At 46.5% G+C, this 21,263-nt stretch overlaps 1 protein-coding gene across 2 annotated transcripts in view; it reads right to left on the bottom strand.

Moving 5' to 3' along the window:
• LOC118287761 (ankyrin repeat and fibronectin type-III domain-containing protein 1) overlaps positions 1-20,232 on the bottom strand; it is a 121,574-nt gene extending 101,342 nt beyond the window's left edge. Inside the window, exons 1-2 of one of the 2 annotated variants that reach the window (XM_047327748.1) lie at positions 20,020-20,232; positions 15,654-15,752 (exon numbers count right to left, since the gene is read on the bottom strand). In XM_047327748.1, coding sequence (XP_047183704.1) covers positions 15,654-15,670 — 17 coding nt within the window. In that variant the 5' untranslated portion in view covers positions 15,671-15,752; positions 20,020-20,232. Of the gene's footprint in view, positions 1-2,070; positions 2,429-15,653; positions 15,753-20,019 lie in introns of those variants that run through there. The other variant, XM_047327747.1, reaches the window with a different exon arrangement.
• Positions 20,233-21,263: the final 1,031 nt, after the last annotated feature.

Genomic DNA, 21,263 nt, shown 5'->3' on the forward strand with positions numbered 1-21,263 from the left:
GAGAGGATGGGAAGAGATGGGAGCGGGCGTAGGGAGGGGGTGGCCTGTGAGGAAGAGACAGCGAGTGGGAGAGACGAAGACAAAGAGACTGTGGGGATGAGTGAGGTGCTGGATCCGTAATGGCTGAGAATCCAAGAGCTTCTTCTTTTTCTTTTTTTGAAACCAGATGTCCACCCACGTTAACACTTGTACTGTGAGAGGATGATACGAGCTTTGATGGACGTTCTTTCACCGTCTAGGGTTTCTTTTTTTATAGTTTTTTTGTTTTGTCTTGAGATTAGCATTTGATTTTGACTTTTATCCTGGTTGATTATTGGCTCACGAGCAATCGCGACAGTCGAGGGATTCCCAGAGAGCAGAAGTAGGAAACACAGGACTCTCAAATCCGGACAGTGGCTGGGGGGTTTTTTTCCCCCAGTTTTTTTTCTGGGGTTCCAACTTTAACAGCGAGACGTGCAACCTGCGTTCTCTTTGTGAATTTAGGACGCTTATTGCAGTTTTGCGGGGCGTGAACAGCTTCAGTGTGACACCTGGGGATATAAACGGCAGTTCAAACTCGATTTTCCATTTATAGCAACAATAATTAGGCATTTGCGATCTTTTCCAGGTCAAACTTCTCAATTAGACATTGTTTCATGTACGGTCAGCAGTGACTGTGAAACTGAGGCGTCGCGCGTACTCCTGCGTTCTTCGTTTTGAAAACTGAAAAAACGATCTCAGTTGAGTCCACGTGAGCCTTTTAGCTCCACATCAGTTATTAATCCCTGTTCATACTCACACACCTGGAAATGTATATCATACACGTAGGAAGCGGATTGCCTTTACCCTGCAGGCGACTGCTTAGTTACAGAAACAACCGACCGAGAAACAACAGTGGTGGAAAGTAAGAGCAGGACTTTCTTCCTCTCGGGCCGAACATGAGGTGGAATTTGTAATTGGAATTATTAAGCTTTGACAACGTTTCACCTTCACCGCTGGCAGCCGAGCCGCGACTTATGAGGCCCAATTGGGAAGCCAATGGGGAATGACCGCATCTCCGTTTATTGTTGCCCGTCCACACCACAACAGCTTCGGAGTTTTAAAACTGAAGCGGCCCGGGCAGCGTTTCCCAACTTCTCCGTTTTTAGGCCCCTGAAAAACTCGACGGCGGGACGGCGGTAGCAGCAGTGATGCGTATTTAAAACGTAAAACGTCATAAGGTTTAATTTAGCCTCTAGAATGTGGGTTCGGGATCAGGATGAGACAGGCAGACGTGGATGATTCAACACACACACACAGACACACACACACACACACACACACACACACTTCAGATGACAGGGTCCTTAGACAGTCTAGGGCCTGCCTCCATCTGTCCAACACGCCCTTGAGCAAGGCACTAACAGAAAACCAACTACACTCTCTGCCGGATGTGGTTCACACTGTGGGGAGGCTTCATTCGCGTGCACCTGCGAGCGCTGGTGTGAGCAAACAGAGGTACGGGAGACTAATAATATCCACCCCGCCGTCTCCCCCCTCTCTATTTCTATCTCTGGAAAAGCTTTCGGTTGTCAGCTGCGCACCAGTGGGAAGGATCCATAGTAGCCAAGCACCATGCATGAAAGCACACGTCCACCGCACCTCCATACTTATGTAACGCGAAACGTTGGCTCACTGGTGCATTTCAGACACACGCACACGCACGCACGCACACACACACACACACACACACACACGCACGCACGCACAAACACCTGTGCGCCCGACGAGTCTGGTTGGCGTGCAGCAGACACATGAACACGCTGACAGATTGACTTTGTCAAACAGCGTCAACTCAACCTGCATTGGTGTCCACGCGACCACAACTGCATTTGTTGAATTCATATCCAAACCGCCCGTTTGCGACAGAAACATGTGCGAGGCAGAGCGTGGTGCACATCATCTCCGTCGAGACGCTTGTTTTCAACGCACAGGGACGTTTAGCCACAGTGCGCGGTGCACAGACGTTTGACACGTAGCCCGGCATACCTGTGCACAGATCGAGACACGCACGCACACGCACGCGCACAAACGCGCACACACACACATTACCTGGCCTCTGCCACGGTGCAGCAGTAACTGCCGCTGCGCCGCGAGCTCCTGCCCACCCGCAGCTCCTCTCGAGACTTACGCCGATTAAAGTAGTCTGTGAGTTTCCCAAAACTCGCCATCTTTCCTCTCTCTCTCTGTCCACCTGCACCTCTCGCCTTCCTCTTCCCCCTCCGTCCCTTTGATCCGTTCCAATTGAGAAAAAAAATGTGAAAAAGATCTTTGTGGTTCTGTTCTGCGGAGCTCCTTCGCTCACGACCTCCTGACTTACTGCTTCTCCTTCCTCTGCCTCGACATGAATTCAGTGTCACGGCTCGAGCGTCAGCCGCGGGTCACAGTCTCCCAGAGCTCCCTCATCCCGTCGTCGCACGGCACTTGATGTGCAGAAGAACGAGCCAAAGCCCGCTCTGCCTTTCTCTGCCTGACTCCCCCCAACCCACCAACCCCTCGCTCCCTCTCTCCCTCCCTCTCTCTCTCTCTCTCTCTCTCTCTCTCTCTCGATCGTTTGCCACGGCGCACACACTGACTCTCTCGAAATAGTAACGTTTGTAACTGCCCACCAATCGACACGGCAGGAGCAGTGCCCCCCCCCCCCCCCCCTCGGAGGAGAGCAAACAAGAAGGAGGAGAGAGGGATGGAGAGAGAATTCCAAAGAGAAAGAGAGGGAGAGAGAGGGGGGGGATGTGGTGGCTCAGCGATGGTCGTTGCTCACATGCGCTGGAGAAAGCGGAGCTGGTGCGAGGAAATGAGCTGCTCCGATGCTCCTACCTAAACCCTGCCCCCTCTTTCTTTCTCTCTATGTCTCTCTCCATTTTTTTTAGCACCTATTGTCTGTGTCGCTCCCTCTCTCTCTCTCTCTCTCTGATGGATGAATTCTTTCACATGACCGTCAGACTCTTGGTGAGCACACACACACACACACAACATGTGTTCCAAGCTGGAGAGCAGGTTGGCAACGGCTGGGATTTGTGTGTGCATCATCACCGTCTCGTTCTCCATCTCTTTTTCTCCCTTCCTTCCTTCTTCTGTCTCACACTCTCTGTCTGGCACACACACACACACACACACACACACACACACACACACACACGCACACAAACTCACACACTCACACTCACATTCAACCTGAAGTGCACCTGCTCCGCGATCGTAACTTTCTGCTGCTTGTTTGTGTGTGTCTCCGTGTGCACGTGTGTGTGTGTGTGTGTGTGTGTGTGTGTGTGTGTGTGTTTGTGTACCAGGACAGCTTCTCTCTATAATTCAGATTCCCTTAATAATGATAAAAAACCAAGCAGAGAGGTTGTTTGGGCAGAATGACGAGTGGGTGGTCCAGTGCATTCATCTGAAGGAATCCACTCGAGAGAAATAAAAACAGTGGGGGGAGGACGGGAGGAGAAGGGCAGCTGGGGAACGGTGAAAGGAGAGAAGGGAAGTGAATGAGGAAGGAGGGAAAGGAGGTAGAGAAGGAAGGCTCTTCGTGAAGAGCTCATTAGAGTGTGTGTGTGTGTGTGTGTGCGTGTGCGTGCGTCTCCCACATATCCAGACAGACGCCATACATGAAAGCATTCCTCTGTCTATTCACCATCTCCTTCTCACTGTTTTTTTTTTCATATTTTCAACAAAAGTGACCACGTCGTCTTCTTCTCGTCCCTTTTTCTCCCTCTCTCTGCTTTCACAGTCAAAATCTCTTAGTTGCAGCCCTCCGTGTGTATATATATATATATATATATATATATGTATACATCAACCTCTCTTCCCCACTCTCCTCTCCTTCTTCACTGTTTCCCTCTGCTCAAACCGCCAGAGGCTATAGCTTCTATATTATCTGACATGTACATGATGCTGACTTGAGTAGGTGCCACGCCAAAGCTGTAAATCTGCCCTCACAGTTGCAACAGGCTTTCTTGAAGCAGCCAGGACTCTCACTTGAAGAGATGACGTGTAACCTCCCGAGACCCCTCTTCACCGTGCATCACCATTTTTTTATATTTGAAACACAGCTGGGGTGAAAGGAATCGCCGCGTGTGTGTGTGTGTTTATATTCGTTTGTGGACTGATCTGGGACGCCGCTGTTTGAAGAGCCACTTTATCAACCTCGCATGGAGCGGATGAGGATACAGATACAGAAAAGCAAAGAATTTGCTCGATCAAAGATTGCACGACGGCACCAGTTTTGTGAACTGAACGCATTTTTTAAGTCTGTGATCAGCAGCATGCAGTTTTTTTTTTTCAATTCAAGACTTTCAGTTCACAATGATTTATCGTGCGTGTGTCTTGAGAGACAAGAAAAAGAAACAAAACCTTCCATATGAGAAGCTGAAACCATGTCATGAACATCATGGTGAATAATGAATCAAATGTCAATATGTTTCCGGGTAAGTTCTCTGTTGATTGACTAATCAATTAATCAGATCATCGCTGCTGCAGCTCCAATCAGCGATAATCATGATACAGTGCTCGTGTGAGTGCGTGTGGAAGTACTGGAAGGTATGAGAGGAGATCTAAACTGACGGGGAAATAGGTTTCCAGGGGCAGAATCAGTGGGTGCTGCTACTAATGCTAACCAAAATAAACTGAGATGAGTATGGCAAAGCATAAATAAATCAAATATATAGGAACAAGAATGATAAGAACAACAACACCTGATCAAATGAATTGAATCAACAAAAGAACTCACTCAACAATGGCGCAGAGAATAAGATTTTCCACAATCTACAGGCGATATGTCTGCGAACCAGTGTGTGCGTGTGTGTGTGTGCGTGTGTGTGTGTGTGTGTGTGTGTGCGTGCGTGCGTGCGTGTGTGTGTGTTGCATCGGTTTGCTGGGCTGCATTCCCACGCTGCAGTGGAGGTTGTGTGAAAGGTGTGGGCTGTGTGAGCTTTGCAGGTTTCCCGTGCTGAAGAGTTCAGCTGATTGATCGGCCTCGGGCGTCTGCCTCCTCCTCCACCTCCATCAAAATTATCTCCGTTCCCTCCATCTCCTCTCCTCCCCGACATGATTTGCACAGCCCCCCTCCCCCAATCGCCCATTGATCTGCGAAAGCAACACGGTCAGACGATATTTCCCAGTAGCATCGGCAGAGAGTCCTGAGTCCTTTGGGTGGAGCGGGCAGGGGGAGAGAGAAGCGGACAAATTAGGGGAATATATATTTTGAAATAACTATCACTCTTGAAGCCTCTGCATTGCTCATCTTTGCTTTTCGCTGACACAAGAACATTATTTTTTGAAATAAATCTGCAGCGTTACGCTACAAGGTGCAGCACATTCATTTGCAAGACAAACGCGTCAATATTATGGATGTACTATACAGTACATCCCGAGCTGCCGCTTGTTAACACTCTGTTATCAAATCAAATTGTTGTAGCTGGAAAAAAGTGTCTGTGGAAAAAAGCATCCCACCTTTCCTTTGTTTTGTTTTTTTAACCGAAAGGGGAACATAAAGTGGGTTCTTGAGATGGATGTAATTTATGTAGCCACTTATCATTATATTGTGTTTTCTCTGCAACACTCAGTGATAATGGGACCAAACCTTTAACTCAGTCAATATGCACAGACCTTTATCTAACATGTCAAGCATATTCAATACATCCAGTGTATATACAATATACAGTGGACCCCGGCTGATTTTTTTTTGGGGGGGGGGGGGCGATGCCAGTACCGATATTAGGGAGTAAAGTATTTACAATACCATTGATGTCTTTATCAAAAACTTATGACACAGAAACGTAACTGAGGCTGGATATTTTACCATGAAATTTCTTATAAATATCTTCAAATAAAAAGAAAAATGCAAATACGGACAAATATATCGGTGTCAAATTAAGAAAATAAACAAACAACATCAAATGTCTGTATCGCTTATTCTGTGAAATAAAAAGACGCAGATCCCCGATATGAAAGGCTCACGTCGGCTGATTCCATTGACTAACCGACATATCGGTCGAGTTCGAGTTCAACTACTATGTGACGATTCCTAAAATGTTGTTGTGGAGTGTTTAATGCCTCCGCATCTGATCCCCGCTGTAACCGGAGGCGTAATGTCGTCCGTCACACTCTTGTGAATGTGATAGCACATAATTGCCATAGGGGAAATTCTTCAAATTTGGTACAAACTCATGATGAAATGGTTACATTTTTATGGTCAAAGGGCAAAGGTCATGGCCAAAAAACACTGTTTGGTGAGGTCACGGTGACCTCACCAAACAAAGAGTCCATACATTCATTATGAAAATGATTAAGTGGTGACAGTCAAAGGTCAACTTCACTCTAACATCACAATGTTGTTGTTCTTATTCACCACCATGACTCAGGAGCAGGAGGGGAGATTGTGACCATATTTCCTACTGCAACATGACAACCACGAGGTGGTAATTCGAGTGTATTAAGTGTCTCAAACCAGAGGAGAGAAATAAAAAAGTTTGTCTTTTATTTTGGTCTGTTTTAAATTGCTGGAGAGAGCTGGAGGAAACGGGATGAGCGGAGCGAGAGAGACGGAGAGAGCTGGAGTTCAAAGGATTGAATGAGACACAGTGAAAGGGAGAGAATAGAAACATTGAAAAGAAGAGGATGCTGCAGGAGTGGAGCGAACACCATGGGGAACCCGAGCTGAGCTCAAACCATTGACAGCTCTGGCTTCTTCATCTTTTTTTTGCCTCTAGTCTGCATTTGGCTCTAAAATGGTTTGGGCTAATGAATAAATCATTTATCGTCATTTTCTCACGGCTATTCTCAGTGAAACACACAATAAAAATAACATCCTGACTTTGGCAACATCCATTTGGGGGTCACGATACACGAGAAAGCTGTTTCCACTGAACTGTCCACCGGACATGACGACGTCATCTGGACGCTGGACAGTCACTTTAAATCTTAATTGTAAAATTTGCATGATTGAATCATGATTTATAATTAGACACATTTCTTCTTGACAAGATTATTTGTCAGAACGTGTCTGTAGAGTAACTTATTCTCTGACAAACCGTGAACTGTCACAACGTTTTGTTTTGTTCAGTTAACAGTTCAGTTGCTGACCCCTCCGCAGAGCCGGGTAAACTGCCACGTGTCACACATCGCCTGCTGCGTCTTTCTGTCCTACGTGAGTTTTACTGAACAGGAGCTGCCACGGTGCGGTGCCACCAGAACATGATGCTTCCCCAGCATTCGACACATTCGACACTGCCAAGGCCCCGCTGTCAGGAATCGAACTGGGTCCCTCCATTGGCGGGCAAGTGCTTTACCTGTGTGTGCGTGTGCGTTTGTGTGTTATTCTTATTCTTATAAGAATAAGATAAGCCATTATCCAAGTGCCCCCATTCCATAGGTGACCCACACTGGGAGTGCAGTGGGATATTTATCACTAACCGTTATCACATCAACTCATATTTCATGAGAAATTTATATCATAATAATAATGATCAAATATTGATTTTAGTATCATATGGCCTAAAACATCCTGTCATAATGTGAATGAGAAGTTTGACTGTAATCACTCCTGTGAAGTCGATATCGACCTGTGATACACTGAGGAGTGACGGCAAGTATTCAACGAGTGCTCGGCCTGCAGACACCATGAGACATAACTCCACTGTACGGCTCATTTAACCGGAGAGAAACGGGCGGCAGTGTATGTCTTCTTGCAGCTACTGCGGCAGCATTCAGCCGCCTGCCGTACTGGGATTAGTAAGACAGGACCATCCACACGACAAGACAGAAGTTATTCACAGTAAATTTAACACCATCATTTTGGAGCACACCAGAAAAAGACATCTTCATGGGATGGTATGCACACTTTATAGAAAGACACACACACACACACACACACACACACACACACATCACATGCGTGTGATGAGCAGCACTAACGTCATCCGTAAGGGGTGCTGCAAAGCAGCCTCAGGATCATTTTTTTCCGTTTGCTACATTGATTCAAAGTCAAAGATGACAAATCATTTTTCAAACATGAGTGTTGTCTTTTAGAAAATACTAATTTGCTTCGGAATAAGTCACACTTCATCAGTCTTATTACATCGGGGGAAACACTGCTTCCTGCCTCATTTGTATCACTTTTACATGGTTTGAAAGGATGTCTAAATATTATTTTTCTCCCTTTTTTTTCTGTTTGCACATAACAGTCCATTAAACAAGGCTATTTAGTGTAAATGAGGGACAATTTGTCGATCCCCGCTCAGGGTGGAAGCCTTGGTGGTTTGTAGGAGAGTGCGGGCACAGACGCATGCACACACATCGTAAGAGAACAGTTAAAGATAATGTAAAACTTAAAATGACTTCAAACTAGTGCAGTGTCTGTTCAAAACATGCCCATTTGGGACATATTAGGCACATTAGTCTGACATAACCACCGCAATTTAAGAGTCGAGCATTTGTCGGCAAAAACAAGACGTTGGTTGTAGTCCGTCAACGTTTGTTGTGCAAAAAGATCGGCGTCCTGTGTGTTGAAGGCACATCGCAGGCGTAGAAGAAGACGTGTTCAACTCGCCCCGCTCCCCACTACTGCTGATTCAAATTGTATTATTGTTGAACATGGTGCGTGTCCAAAACACACCATATCCCACACTGCACTTCCTTGGCCCCTTAAGAATACACATGCCGAGTGGGAAGTCGCACAGCCGAACGGTCGTGGAGATACGAGACCCACATACAGACAGACGGGGATCCCCTCGCTTCATAGTTAGATGAGAAATTTAGACTTCATCTAAAGGGTCTGAGCATTGTTGGGGAGGATTCTCAGCCGGCGTCTCCCGTGTTTGAACAAAAGCCCTCAGTGGGAAACCACACGAGGGGTTCAAAACGAATACGTTGCCCGAGGCCGTTCGGCGCTCGAGCGGTGAACCTTTGGCACTTCAAGGTAAATACATTTTTTTAGCATGTTGTCCTCTCTGTATTTGCTTACAGTGGTTTGCGTATTTTGTGGTTCCATCAGTATGCTGTGTTGTGAACCGAATGAGCACCCTTCTATAAACTGTGATCACACACAAACACACTGACTGTACACACACACTGAGGTGGAACGCCGTTTTCCTTTAAATGACATTGACATTTTTCCTTTAAATGAATCATCCAGGAAAATGGAAATTTTCGGCCTGGAGGACTGGGAACCAGGTGCCTCTTTCTCTCTCATCCTCTCTCTCCGTTTTCCCTGGCTGTCTATCCATCTCTTCCTCCCTCGCTCTATAAAGTCACCCCTCCTCTCCTTGTCTGCGTAATGCCCGTCCGACGTGGAGAGCTTCTAGTCCCGCAGGGCTGGTCTGAATAAAAGATGAAGCAATGTAAAGTACCGACTGCTGACTTTGAACTTCCCTTTAACTTCCCACAACCCCTGACCTGTAAAACTGCTGATACATCGCCACTTCCTGGATGCGAGTTAAAATGGCTTCTTGATGTCAAAACCACACTCGTGTCCAGTTAAACGCGGATCACAGACAGGAGGGGGTAGGAGCGGGGTGAAGCCGTTGGAAGCAAGGGAAACAACGAAAAGAAGTGGGTCTATGATGAGCCCTACATTTAAAACAATAAGTGTGGTGTTTAGTTAATCAGAGCTCCATGTAAATGCAGGACAAAATGCAAGCAATCCATACACATGCAATATTCCCGTGGACCCTATTGTTGTTCCAGTCTTACCACCCCTCTTCTCGAAAGTTCCAGTTTAATCCCCATCATTCGTGAGCTAATCAATTCTTCCAGGGGGTATTCACTGAGGTGTCAAAGTGTATGTCATTGTTGCCATTATAATTAATCAAATTTAATATTCAGTTTGTTTGACCTTTTTCCTAAGATCAATGCTGTGATTGTCATTCGGATAATATTCAATTTAAGCCACGTTACGACCACAAGTACGTGGAGCTTATAGTCCCAAGATCTTTTGTCAAGGAGCTAAAAGGTTCCCGCAGACCTGGGCAGATGAGCCGAATTAGCTGGAAAAGGGACGATCACATAAAAAAGCATGTTCAGAAACACCCGAAATGCCAGATAACATAAAATTTTGTTTTACTTAACTCCATGGAAGGCACGGGATTTAACTACTGTATGCAATGAAAAGAACTCAGTTTGATAGACTTTGGTATCTGTATCTGCAACTTCAACACAAACATGTGCTGGCTGCCACTTTGTCCAGTATTGCAATGTGCCCTGACATGATTTTTTTTATGAAATACATTATGGAAAACAATTCTGAGACAGAAACAGTACCACTAGAGGGCAACCAACCCTTCCCAATATTACAAAAATACAACTCTTATTTTGTCTTTTTGCTTCTTTCCCTATTAATCAAGTCACTGATACTAACGCAGTCTCTACATACGTGTCCACTGCTGTCTTTCTTGTTTTGCTTTAACCCCGCAGAACCTAATTTTACTCCACTCCAAAGATTTCCTCTATCTCTCACACACACACACACACACACACGCACGCACACACACACATCCTGTTTTGATGGAAGCCGACTACTGTTTCTGTTTTTGCTAATGACTGATGTCCAGCCGACCGCCATCCATGATTTATTATGCAGCGGACAGGGCACTTAGATTTGATTTACGGCGAGAGTGCTTCCACTGGTGATCACAACACCACGGGACTTTTGTAACAAAGCTCCATCTGACACTGTGGCTACATACACGTCAAAATACATCATGGAAAGAAAGAGTGAGCGGGACATGTAAAGACAATAAAAAAAAAAGGAGCCAGGATGTTTTCGGTGTGTGGGCGTGATGCACACGTCCGAGTGTTTGCAGGAGGATTTGACAGGGTGCTGAGATCGTGGCTATATCTGCAGACGCTGACACGAGACCTTCCCAGCTATGCTGTTTTCACACATGCCTCGGAGAGTCGGGCACAATCATTCACACACACACACACACACGCGCAAACACGCACACAAGCAAGAGCACACGAACGCAGAGCCATTCCCTGTGAGGGCAGCGGTAATCTGTTTTCCGTGCAGCAAGCCTTCCACACAGCAGAAGGGAGGGTAACAATTCTCCAAGTGCGTGGTTCGGTTCAGGCCTCAACATTGTGGACGTTTGTGCTGCGATTTCCGTCTGGCTTTTAAAATCCGCCGCACCCCTATACTCTGCACGGATGCATAGCTGGGAGTACAAAATTAAACAGCCGCCTCAGGGGCCCAGTTGTGTCAGTGATTGAAAAGAAACAGACCATCCACAGCAGAGACAATGCGACCGGTCTGACGTCACCACCGTCACACCAAACGTCTTAACCTGAGCCTGCGGCTTGACAAGAGCGCATCGAGTGTTCCCTGCAGACAGCTTTCTAAATGACATTTCAAAGTTGCAACATACCCTTGGTAAACAGTGACGAGGCATTATTACGGAGCTAAATGTACCGTCTGCTGTGTTTTTTCGTTTCACAAATAATGTTAAAGGAGGCAACGAGAGCCGGGGCCGCCGCGGATCAAGATCGATCCACATGAGAGGAGTGGGAACATCGACTTGTTTGTGCACCCCTGCGTCCTCCAGTCTTATGACCAATTACAGGGTCCCTCTGCTTACCTGCTCACCGCGACAGATTGAATCGGCTCGGCTCATCGAATGAAGATTAAGAAGAAGAAAAAAACATCTCCTCTCACGCCATAATTCTGAACTGTTTACTTGCACGACGGCAGCAAAAGCCACACAAACGCACAAAGCACTCGAGAGCTTAGTGACGTTTGCCACGAGCGTCACTGGACATTTCATTCTCACGCGTTTTCCTCAAGACGTGCACATTCGTCAAACAAGCAGCCCAAGTGAGCTTTGAGGTCTCTTTTACCGTCGGCCACTTTCTGTATTTCAGCTGCTTCCAGACAAGAGGTCCCGGACTTTTTTCTCAGAGGGGCTGTATGTGAGAACGCACACGTCTGCAAATGTGGCTCTGGACATTTTCTGGACATTTTAGGGGGGGGAATTGTCCGAGTGGGTATGAATTTGAGAATACATGAGGAAAAGCTCTGGAAAATGCTAAAAAATCTGGGCCGAGTTGATGACTGTAAACCAAAACACTGCTTTATGCGGAATTATCGTCAGGTCCTGCCTCCTGCATGCTCAACCCAGACGCCACAGAATGTTCCGGAAATATTCTCGGAGTTCATTTCTGAGAAGAGTTTTGCAGATGACTGCTTTCTATATCGCCCTGTTCGGCCTCTGGCTGCCATGAAATGTGGATTTGCTGTGTGAAGTCTCCTAATGGACTGTGGTAATGGGCCCCCTTAAATAGCATAATACCTCAATTTGTCTACACTGATTTCTTCATAGGCAGCGTGAATAAATGAAGCCCTGGTCAGATAGCAGCCTGCTTAACATCAGCGCAAGTAATTCAACGCCTTGAAAGGGGAACTTGTAAATGCCGCTCTGGACAGTCGCTCCGGACAAATGACACTGATGTGAGCAGGGACACAGAGCGGGAATCGATGAGCCGTGAAAAGCTTCCAAAATGCGCTGCGCTGCGCGGACATCTCCCTTCTTTGTTGCCCAACAAGGCCACATTAAAGGCGTGGATTATGCTGTAATGATGGGCTCCATGTTGGTTTCTAGACGGTGCACAAGGCTCGCCGAGTTGAACATTGAACTGCCACTAGTATCCAGTGAGGGATGACCCCGACTGCGATCACGCAGCAGCTCCATCTGTCACATGACACCCGACTCCGCTGAAGTCCCTGGCGGCAGGATGACGATGACAGTGTCACTGTCCTTCGTCGAGCATTAATCGCCTACTACACACAACAACACAACAACATGACGACTGTCGGGTGCATCAAAACGTTCGATTCTTCAGCAGTTTATGCAAATGATTTTGTTTGTCTTGAAAAATGTATGAAAACCTCACTTGCACTGTGCATTAACAGTATGTCTGAATGCAAACGTCCCTGTGAATGTTGTCCTTCGTATCTAAGGTTAGATGGCATTTGACATTGAGAGGGCAACTGAAGATGACTTGATTTGCAAAAAGTCAATCAACAAAAAATTAAACCTAAACAGTTTTGGTAGTCGTTTGAGTCATTTTATAAGAAATTGGTCACACGTTCAGCAGTTCCACCATCTCAAATGTGAGGCTTCTCTGTATTTTTCAGCTTTTTTGTGACTGAAAATTGGTTATCACTGGGTATAGATTAGAACGTGACCCTTTTGAGCTCTCAGAACTTGGGGCATTGATTTCCCTTCTTTTTTCTCGATTACCGAATACTGTTGCAGTCACTTTATTGCTACAACACAACATGATGCCTCTATGACTGTCAGCATCAAATTCACATGCGGGTATTATTCAGTGTGGACTTCAGTCCTCGTGCCGGAGACTAACGATGTTGTCACCCTCTAGTGGCTCAAGACCTCAACCTAGTTTTCTACAAAAATCACAACTGCCCTCATAATTATGCTTGGCCTTATTTAATCAGAGCTGAGTCAACCTAACCGTAATTGAAAGACACCAAGTGTCAAATAATTATTAGTTCCGCTCTGTGCTCTTCATCTGAAAAATACTTAGTCTACGTGCGTGCGTGTGTCCTCAGGCAATCATATGTCATCTGGAAGTACCCAAATCATATCTCATCAACTTCTGTAACTTCACACACGCACAAACTTGCACACACACACACACACACACACACACACCACAATGAACATCAGCACACTGTGTGCCCTCCAACAAGGTGCTGAAGTTCAAACACAAGTGTTTGTGTGTGTGTGTGTGTGTGTGTGTGTGTGTGCGTGTGTGTGTGTGTGTGTGTGTGTGTGTGTGTGTGTGCACTTGCTTGGGGGTGCATTTATCACCCCTTTCCCTGTTGCGATGACTCACCAGTGAGTCACAGGCCAGAGGAGAGGCGAGCGCGAGTTGCGCAAGTGAGGAACCCCTCTCCTCTCTGTCACTCCGCTGCTTGGCACGGCCAGGCGGCAGCTTGGTAGCGTACACCTATAATTAGGAGACGGCTCGTCACGTCGGTTTAGGAGACGAGGGGTGTCAGATAATGAGGACGGTGATCAAACAACCTCGGATGTGTCACAATCGATATGAGACACAGAGGGGGGAGGGGGAGTGTGGGGGGGGGGGGGGCACTGACATACTGTGAAAAGAATCATTTCACTTGACAGGTTGGGTTGTAGCAAGTGGGAGGAAAAGCATGTAGGCACGCATCCCTTCCTGCGCGCGTCACAGGTATGAATTATACATGCTGCATCTACCTGAGAGACAGGTATAATGAAATGACAAGGAGTGTGTGATTCATACACACACGCACGCACGTGCGCGCACGCACACAAAAAAACAGCAACAAGCCCTTACTGTACGCGCATGCACCCCGGGGACACAATGCCAACCCTGTGCCTGCAATCTGCAAAATGTGCCGCGAAGAAAAGGAAGGAGACGTGCAACAGAGCCGAGACGATAAAACTCCCCTGGCTGTTATCGCACTGCGCCCGGCCACAGCCGCGCCGACAACCAGGGGGAAGAGATACATTTGAATAAGAAGCGGCTGTGTGCAGCGAAAGAAGCAAAGCAGGTTCTGGGGGAGAATAACAACGCGTGATAAAAGCCGAGTACAACAAAGAGAGATAGGCTTCTGTCAGAACGTGTCAGTCCGGGCTAACAGTGTTGAGCTGAAACGTTCATTCACAAAGGAGGACGGGGGGAGCTGTGTGCGTGCAGCAGGGTTAGACAGGGGGCCTTCATGCAGACAAGTTATTGCTCCGCTGTGGCTTAATTTCCAGTCTTTTTTCATCTTCGTGCTGACTCGCTGCTTCAAAGGGAGACACAGGGTCGGGATTGTTATGTTTGTTTGCTATAGAGTTCCCCTTGCTCTCTTTGCACCGCGGCGCCTTTTAAGACTACGGTATCCAACCCCGGCCAAAACGCCATTCCTCACATACAACTCGAACCTTTTGCATACACTGGATGACGACGAGTGCCGCTTTAGCCACATGTAGGGAAAAAAAGCAGGCCTTCAACAATAGCCGGACACGTTGGGCTGTTAACGTTCAAGCGTCTCGTCAGCCTGTCCCACTAAAACAGCGAGAGACAGGTCGGAGAAACGCCGCGCATCTGTTTAGACCAGTGACTGTACACACTCGTTTGGTTTAGACATCCCCTGCTGCCAAAAGAGTTGTCCATGAATAGCGGTGTGACTGGGCGTGTTTTCAGTGGCTGTCAAGATGTTGTATTTAACACAGAAACACACTTAGAGAGATCGTCTCCTTTAAATGCAGTCGGCTCGGCTCACGCAAACACTGAACTCAAAACCTCGGGGCCAGTGCTGTTAAATCAGTGTTCAAAAGGGTTTTTCGTCTTCCAAATGGCCTTTCAACCCGAACAGTACTTTGTACTAAGATACACAGAATAGTACGTTTGATACTTTACAGCACCCGAGAGACTCGGCGAGCTGAGGCAATCCACGATCTGCTTGTGTGTGTGGCTCAAAGGCCTCTCCAGTCCCAGTGCCATGCATGTAGCTGAAGCGTGTGGGCAACAACAGTTCCAGGAAGCCCCGAAATAGAGGCAGGAAGTTCATTTAGTAAACACAATAAAACACGTCAAATAACTGTGTAAAACGAACCGTCAAGTGAGACGAATAAAGACGGAATCTCTCTTACTCTATCAGTTGCTCCATTCCAGCGCCCTGGGGCCCCCCGGTGGCTCCCCAGGTTTGGGTCGGTGCTCCTCCTCTTACAGTGTGTCTCCTGGCTCCTCACCTGCATGGGAACACACACACACACAAATATGTGTTGGCTCGGTAAATGAAAAAAGCAGTTGCTTGCAATGCTGTCTTTCACTCCTTCACCAACACCAGCACTTATTTCAAAAACCAAAGATGTTTCTGAGACACAAACACGTCTTTTGTCTGTCCTTCGTATTTGTCCCCCCCTCTCCGTCACATTATGGGCCTCTGTGGGCCTCTCACGTCTTGAGGTGTTGAGTTTCAAAGTTGTCCTCATGCTGTGTGATTTATGACAAAGACAGAGGTAGCCTCAGTTTCTCTGAGGCTTCTCCTCTATGTTTATTCCCAATCGTGTCCTCTGTCCCTCTGCGTGGACGTCGAAAGCATTTCAAGAAGCGCCAAAGCAGATAAGCATGGTCGAGATAATCCAGCTCCCCTCCATCTTTGTCAACTCGTACTGACAAAGGACCCTAATCCACTGCCGCTGAATTGTTTCTGACTTTTGCACATGAGAAAGACTGTCTTATTCGTCGCCGACAAACCCTCCTATCCGCATATATTCATATAACACGGACATGTTTCTCTCTCTCTCGAAACACATGTTGATATGATTAATATGATATTATGCAGAGCTGCAGCACCTGGAATAAACTGTGTATGGGTTGTGACATCCCAAACGCCCAAAGCCTGCGTGTTAATTGAGCAGGACATCTGGCGAGAGGGGGAGCGTCTACTGTCGAGCTGAACCTTGATCCAAAAGTGCTGAATGTTTCGGAAGGTGAACTTCAGTTGAATTTCGGGATGTGCGTAATCCCCCACCCCGCGTGCCAAAATCTGCTCCAGTCCAAACTGACACGCTGCCAATCTTTCGAGCCAGCTTCCACTGGTTTCATCCAAACTGTCCTGGCAAAGCAAAGACAACACATGTTGCCAGCGACGGCTGCGTGGTGCTGTCGGGTCGAAATGAAGGCAAACTACTGATTGATATCACAGAGAGGAGCATTTGGATTACGTTGATGACGCCTACAAACCACCTTGTTGTTTGCTCCGGAATTAGATTTTTAAAAAAGCATTAATTACGCTGTAAATTGAAGAATCAATCACACAAAACTGGTTAATTAAAACCTCTGAAATTTGAAGATTGTGTACCTTTCTCTACCTCATATCTTTAACTCTGCCAAGGAAGTTATGTGATTGGTTCTTTTTTCTGTTGTCTATTGTCATTAAAAAATTAAAGGACGTATTTTGATGAAATTGCTCTGAAAGATAGGTCTCGGCCATGGTAACATGTGATTACATTTTGGGAGAGAATCGAGATCCAGCGCTCTTTTTTTAATGATTCTTCACCATTGCGAGGGCAATGAGGGCAAAACTTAATATTCTGAGTCATATCTTCACAAATACATAACACTTTAAAAATGGATGGAGTTGGGAATGCGGCACACGGGAGGGGGATTGCTCAGCCTGAGGACTGCGCGCTTCGTGCTCTTGCTGAAAATGTAAATACTAATTTTCAAGACATTACAGACGAAATGTTTAATGAATTATTTGTGAATGTGACCAACACAGTATAAAGCAACAAAAACATGTTTGGCTCATTTGAGTCAATTTGCAGATAGAGGGGTGGATATAGCAAACAGATTTGTACCAACTAAGCTAAACAACTATTCTCCTGAACGCTTCTGTAAGCCTACAAAATATCGGCAAATATAATTGGACACATCCACAGAGCAATTTCCTAAATGTCCTTGGACTGGGCTTAATCCTCGTCTGGGCAACCAGCTGATAAGAGTTATTGTAACTGTGTCCCAGAATGGAAAAGTTTGGGCAACAGACTGACAACCAGACAAAGGGACTAAACCAGCTGTTCACAGCTAAGAAGGCCGACAATACATCACACCGCGGGGACAAAAGGCAAGTGCAAAACGGAGGAAAGAGTTATGAACTCATTAGAGTCTCAGCTTTTTTTCTGAAATACAGCAGTTCCCTCCGCATCGCCCTTCACTTTGCCTCGGCAGAGGCTACGTGTTGGTCGTTGAGCAGGAAATCCTGGTTTCTGTGCTGCTCTCGAGCCAAAGAAAAGGACAAATATCAAATTATGAAAAAACAGTCAAAGAGTATCAGACACCTTCCTCATGTTTGAGTTCTTTTTTTTCTTCTTCTTCTCCTTCCCCTCACCAAATCCTTCCACATTCACGGCTTCACTTCCACCTAGTCATGCATACTAATCTGTGCAGTAAGTGTGTGCAGTGGCCAGCCGCTGCCTGCCTGTCCCATCAAACATGCATAAGAAACAGATGTATCTTTGATGTAGACTTGTTCATGTTGCCTCTGTGTGTGTGTGTGTGTGTGTGTGTGTGTGTGTGTGCGTGCGTGTGTGTGTGTGTGTGTGTGTGTGCTCCCAGGCCCTGCGGGTGCAAGCCAGACTCGGGAGATGCTGCTGCATGCCCCGACAGACACACGGAGAAGAAGGGAGGGCTGACATGGATCCTTGGCAGGACAAATAACCAATGCAGCAATATGTTTCCAAACATGCATCAATCCATATGCAATTCATCTGATTGTGTACTTAGTGTGGATCAAATTCGAATAGATTCATTTTTCTCATCTACCTGGTTTACAACAATTATGTCAAACAGCCAGAAAACATTAATTAGTGCATAAAATTAAATTAAAGTTGTGCTGTAGTTGTGATCCTAGTTGTCCATATATTATCACACTTAAGTGATGAATCATGTGTTACAAGTCATGTGACTACACAGTCATGCAAAGACCTTTCAAAACACAGATAAAAGAATTATATAAAATCATATCAAAAATGTTTGATATTTCTTGAATATGGTCAGTCTGACAATGACGCGCTACCTCGGGCTTTAGGATATTGTGATGGGCAATTTTTATATTGTCTGCATGTTAATAGATCAAAAAAATGAATCAACTAATCAAGCCCTCTTTCAAAATTAAATAATTCTTTATGTTTCACCAAACAGCAACCTCGACTGAATGCAGTGACATATGCTTTAATGTTCTTTGAGTAATTTGTTGTTACTTTAGATTAAAGATCATAACATTTATATTACAGTTTACAGTTATGGAGAGTCAAGCTTCCTGACTTTAGATACTGGTTTGGATTTTCCTCGTGTTTTGGCGCACCCAGTTTTTTCACGAGCAGCAACAGCAGATGCTGACGGATTAGGATGTTTATGTCTGAAAATATCCTGAGCTGGGCTCATGGCACAGGTCCACTGGATCGTCATCTTTTAGCACCTGTTGTGAAAACTTCCTTTGCACAAGATTGCCAGCATAATCATGAGTCATCAGAGGGGAGGACTTATCCATGCTCGTCATCCTGCCAGTGGAGCTGACTGATTCGCTCTGACTGGATGTGTGCAGCAACCTACTGTATATGTGTGCGTGTGCGACCACATCTGCAGCCCTCCCGTCCCTGACCCCCGACCCCCGGCCTTCCTACCCTCGACACACTCGCATGAAACACACATTGTCACTCTTTTTTCTCTTGTGAGCGTCGTCGTCGCCCCCCCTCCACTCGCCCCCACATCTTTTTCCTTTTTCCCCTAAGACAATTGTGTTGCTCACTCTCTATTGTGGAAGCCAGTCATTTCCACATGTGTGTTGGCCATAAAAAAACAGCAAAGAGACGCCTAAAAGCATCCCTTTCCTGGCCTGCAGGGTCACAATTTGCCTCAATATAAACACAGGACACACACCACATCTCAACAGTTATCACCCCCCCCCCCCCCCCTCACCTCCACTGACACAGGACACCACTGAACTGAACGTTTGTGAAGCTGCCTCTCTTTCTTCCGGTGATTTATCTCAACGCAGAGGAGTGAGGGGGGAGAGAGAAGAACCATGCCTCTATAGTGTGTGGTTTTTATTTTAAGAGTGTGGCTGAACTTCTTTTGGAGACTTTTCGTCCTGAGAAAGTCTCTTCTTTTTTCTCCTGAACACTGACGCCGGGGTCTTTTGTGCTTCCCCAACGTGCCTCTCTGCGCTGGGTTTCCCTGGCATTGTCATGACAACAGTGTGTACGCACCGACACCGGCCTTTGAAAACAATACATCCAGCAGAAGAAAAAAAGAAGGAAAGAAAAAGTAGAAGAAGAAGTTTGACTGAAGTAAGAACAGCGAGGCGACTTTCACTCCTCTGGAAAGTTGGTCTCCAGAAAACACACACACGCGAGAAATGATCCCCTCGCTTCTACGACAGGGGGCAAGTGCACAAGTGTCTAATGGAGTGTGTGTGTGTGTGTGTGTGTGTGTGTGTGGAAGATGTATTACCTTCTTCACGAAGAAAGTTTCGCTCCCTTTACAAGTATTTCCCCCCGGGTCGTGTGGCGGTCGGCTGCCGTCGCCCTGCTCAGAGGATCCGACTTCTTTACGCGCCAGGACGATCACAACTCCTCTCTGCGCACGACGCGACATGTGAGACACACACTCCCAGCGGTTCTCTCTCTCTCTCTCTCTCTCTCTCTCTCTCTCTCTCCCTCTCCCTCTCTCTCTCTCTCCCTCCCTCTCTCTCCCTCCCTCTCTCCCCCTCTCTCTCCCTCCCTCTCTCTCTCCCTCTCTCCCCCTCTCTCTCTCTCTCTCTCCCTCTCTCTCTCTCTCCCTCCCCCTCTCTCTCTCTCTCTCTCCCTCTCTCTCTCTCTCTCTCTCCCTCTCTGCCTCCTCTGCTCTATCACAGGATGCTTTGCTCCGCTTCACTCGGTCATGAAAATAAATGACTATAATCCCAGAGGATTTATAGTCTCTTCGTAACTGATGGCAACTTGTCTCTTCCTCTTTTTTCCCGCCCCCAAGGATTTTCTTTTTTTAATTTAAGATACAATTTGTGTGACTCGCATTGAGATCACTTTCTGTGATTTTTCTCCAAGTTTGTATTTTTCTACAGGGGTACACACTCACAAACTCAAACACACAGTGACACACACACTCACACACACAGTGACCCACACACACACACACACACACTCACACACACAGTGACACACTCACACACACAGTGACACACACTAACACACTCACACACTCACACACACAGTGACACAGACACTCGCACACTCACACACACACACACACACACACACACACACACACAAAGTGACACACACACTCACACACAGTGACACACACACACACACACACACACACTAACACGCTCACACACACAGTGACACACACAGTGACACACACTAACACAGTGACACACACACACACTCTCACACACACAGTGACACACACACACACACACACGGTCCGGGTCAATTCCTGGTGATTGATTGCACACGAGGCAATTCTCTTAACGAGACATTAATGGGGGGTTTTTTAGACTTCGCCCAGCTATCCCATTCTAATTATTATTATTAAAGTATACCCGGTTTGATATTAGGCCCTAATCCTTTGAACTTCCCCGGTTCAAACAAGTCGGGTGACACCGGCTTTACCAGAGATAATCCACACTCGCCCACTGTTTCACATACTACTCCTTATTTAAACTTCCCCTCATGCCTTTTAAAGCCACAACA

Source organism: Scophthalmus maximus, chromosome 16 (genome assembly GCF_022379125.1).
Source record: "Scophthalmus maximus strain ysfricsl-2021 chromosome 16, ASM2237912v1, whole genome shotgun sequence".
In the NCBI taxonomy this organism is placed as follows: domain Eukaryota; kingdom Metazoa; phylum Chordata; class Actinopteri; order Pleuronectiformes; family Scophthalmidae; genus Scophthalmus; species Scophthalmus maximus.